Below are 2,365 nucleotides of genomic sequence, written 5' to 3' on the forward strand. Positions count from 1 at the left end.
CGCTGCTCGCCCTAGGGTTAGGGTGTGCCATTACGGCATATACCCTGTACATTGCCTTCCGCCGCTCCATTCCTAGCGCTATGTTCAAGCTAAAGTCCCTACAGAGCCGCCAGTCGCAGCACACACATCAATACAACAAGTCCCACCATCAGCACACCACGTACCATAGCACCCGCGAGACTCTGCTCCCCAGAACGCCATCCGTCCCGTCCGGCAGACGTTTGACAGACAAGTCGAGTCGCCCTGCCGCAAAGAGCCGCGTCATTGCACAGCGAACGCCCCGGCCCCATCGACACCCTGCTCGCGCCACTTCCGGCGGGAGCATAGTCGTCCAGGTGGCCCCAGGTGCGAGCGTCCCGTGTTCGCAGAGCGGGGTCGGTGAGCAGCCATCCAGAAAGGCGCGAGCGTGCCGCTCGCGGGAGCACGATCCATCCCATCTGTGTGTCGAGCGGGGCTGGAGAGGCGTCGACGTTGAGGGTTATCGCGGGAGGATAAGACGATATGCGCCAGCATGCCTCTCACGGGTCCGCGATACGTCCCGTCTTTGCCGAGTGGGGTTGTACTGGCGTCGATGTAGAGAACCATCGAGGGGACAAGGCAAGACACTACGCGCTAGCCTGCCGGTCGCCGTACCATCTATGCCGAGCGGCGGAGTCGTAGAGGCGTTGACGGAGGCCAGCGTGGGTGGACGACTGTCGAGGAGTGTCCGCGATGCGGAGAAGAGGGTATGCGCGAGCGCGCCGCTCGCGGGAACGCGACACGTCCCATCTTTGCCGAGTGGTCTCCCAGAAGCGTCGCCGCAGAGGGAAAACTGAGCAGCGATCGAGACGGCGTCCACGATGGACCACAAAGCACAGGCGCGAGCGTGCCGCTCACGGGAACGCGATGTGTCCCATCTTTGCAGAGCGGCCATGTAGATGTGTTGCCGGAGAGGAAAAGGTGATCTGCATTGCAGGAGGGGTTAGACAAGCATCGAAGAGATAACAAGGTATGAGCATACCGCTCGCGGGATCGCGATACATCCCATCTTCGCCCAGTGGTCTCCCACAAGCGTCGACGGAGAGGACAGCATGGACCGCTATCGAGGAGGCATCCGCGATGCCGCACAGCGCGAGCGTGCCGCTCGCGGGAACGCGATACATCCCATCTTGGCGAAGTGGAGTCGGGGAATCACCGTCGAGAGGGTAAGATGAGCCGACGTCGAGGGCGCAGTCGCCAACCAGAAAAGCGGGTGTTGAAGCGCGAGCGGCACGCTCGCGAACGCCCCTTTACACATTGGTACCTCGGAAATGCACAGATGGCCGCGGCGGAGAGGGGGCAGCAACGGAATTGCCGGGCTAGACGCGGCAGCGGAGGAGAAGTCGACGAGAGCGCAGAGCGGGCGGCACGCTCGCGGGATGTCGATATATCCCATCTTTGCGCAGCAGCGCCGCTGTCTTGACATGAAGAAGGCGGCTTGACTTGACGGGATGACGGCACTAACCGTCGTCATCTTCTATCAAAGATCTCAATATCAGACAACACAAGTAACACAAAGTCGAGATAGACGCACCCGAATGCCGCATGCAAAGGTCTACGAGGCTGCACGTAGTCCTGGAGGTTGAGAAATGCCGGCGAGGCGCGGACACAGCGGAGCGGCTAGACGTCACTCGCGGGGACTCGAACTAACCCATCTAGACCAATTTTGAGTAACGAGAGAGGAAATACACTCAAACGGGATAGGTACCTTGGCGAAGCACATGCTGCGAGGCAGCGTACACAATGCTGCTCGCGAGGGGAGAGGGCATCGTGGGTCATGACAAAGATACGTGACCAAGCACCGCACGCGTCCCTCGCCGGATGTCGATACGTCCCGTCTTCGCTATCCTGGAGGGCGACAATGCGCGCGAGTGGCTCGGCTCGGCTCTGCTCGCCGGAGCGCGATCCGTCCCGACTTCATCTAGCGCTAGTCCTCGTCAGCTACACCGGTAATACATAGCAGTAAAGGTTGTGCACGTACCGTAGCGATAAGAACTGAGGGCGGCATCGAGAAACGCAGTACTTGGTCAGGCGACTGCGAGAAGTTTGTCCAAAGGGCCGCGCGACGACGGCCCACGTACACTTTGCTCGAGTGGACCATAGTCATATTGTATTTGCGATAGTACAGCGGGATACAACTGAAGAACTATTGGTAAGACGAGATCAACACGAGACTGGCGAAGGGTAATGGGTGACTAACCAAGCTACCTAAGCCTATGAGCTGCAGAGCCGCAGAACGCGGTTGCGAAGCTGCATTCGACGCGACCTCCCAGTATTCAGCGGTAGTCTAACGAGGGCCACGAAGCGCGGCTCGCTGATTCAAGATCGTCCATTCGGAGGCCTGCTC

General features: G+C 59.8%; 1 protein-coding gene across 1 annotated transcript; it reads right to left on the bottom strand.

Moving 5' to 3' along the window:
* GLOTRDRAFT_112774 (uncharacterized protein) lies at positions 1-750 on the bottom strand. Its single transcript, XM_007873569.1, has one exon. It carries the CDS (start codon positions 435-437, stop codon positions 99-101), a length of 339 nt encoding a protein of 112 aa, XP_007871760.1. The 5' UTR covers positions 438-750; the 3' UTR covers positions 1-98.
* Positions 751-2,365: the final 1,615 nt, after the last annotated feature.

Source organism: Gloeophyllum trabeum, assembly GCF_000344685.1.
Source record: "Gloeophyllum trabeum ATCC 11539 unplaced genomic scaffold GLOTRscaffold_00335, whole genome shotgun sequence".
In the NCBI taxonomy this organism is placed as follows: Eukaryota; Fungi; Basidiomycota; class Agaricomycetes; order Gloeophyllales; family Gloeophyllaceae; genus Gloeophyllum; species Gloeophyllum trabeum.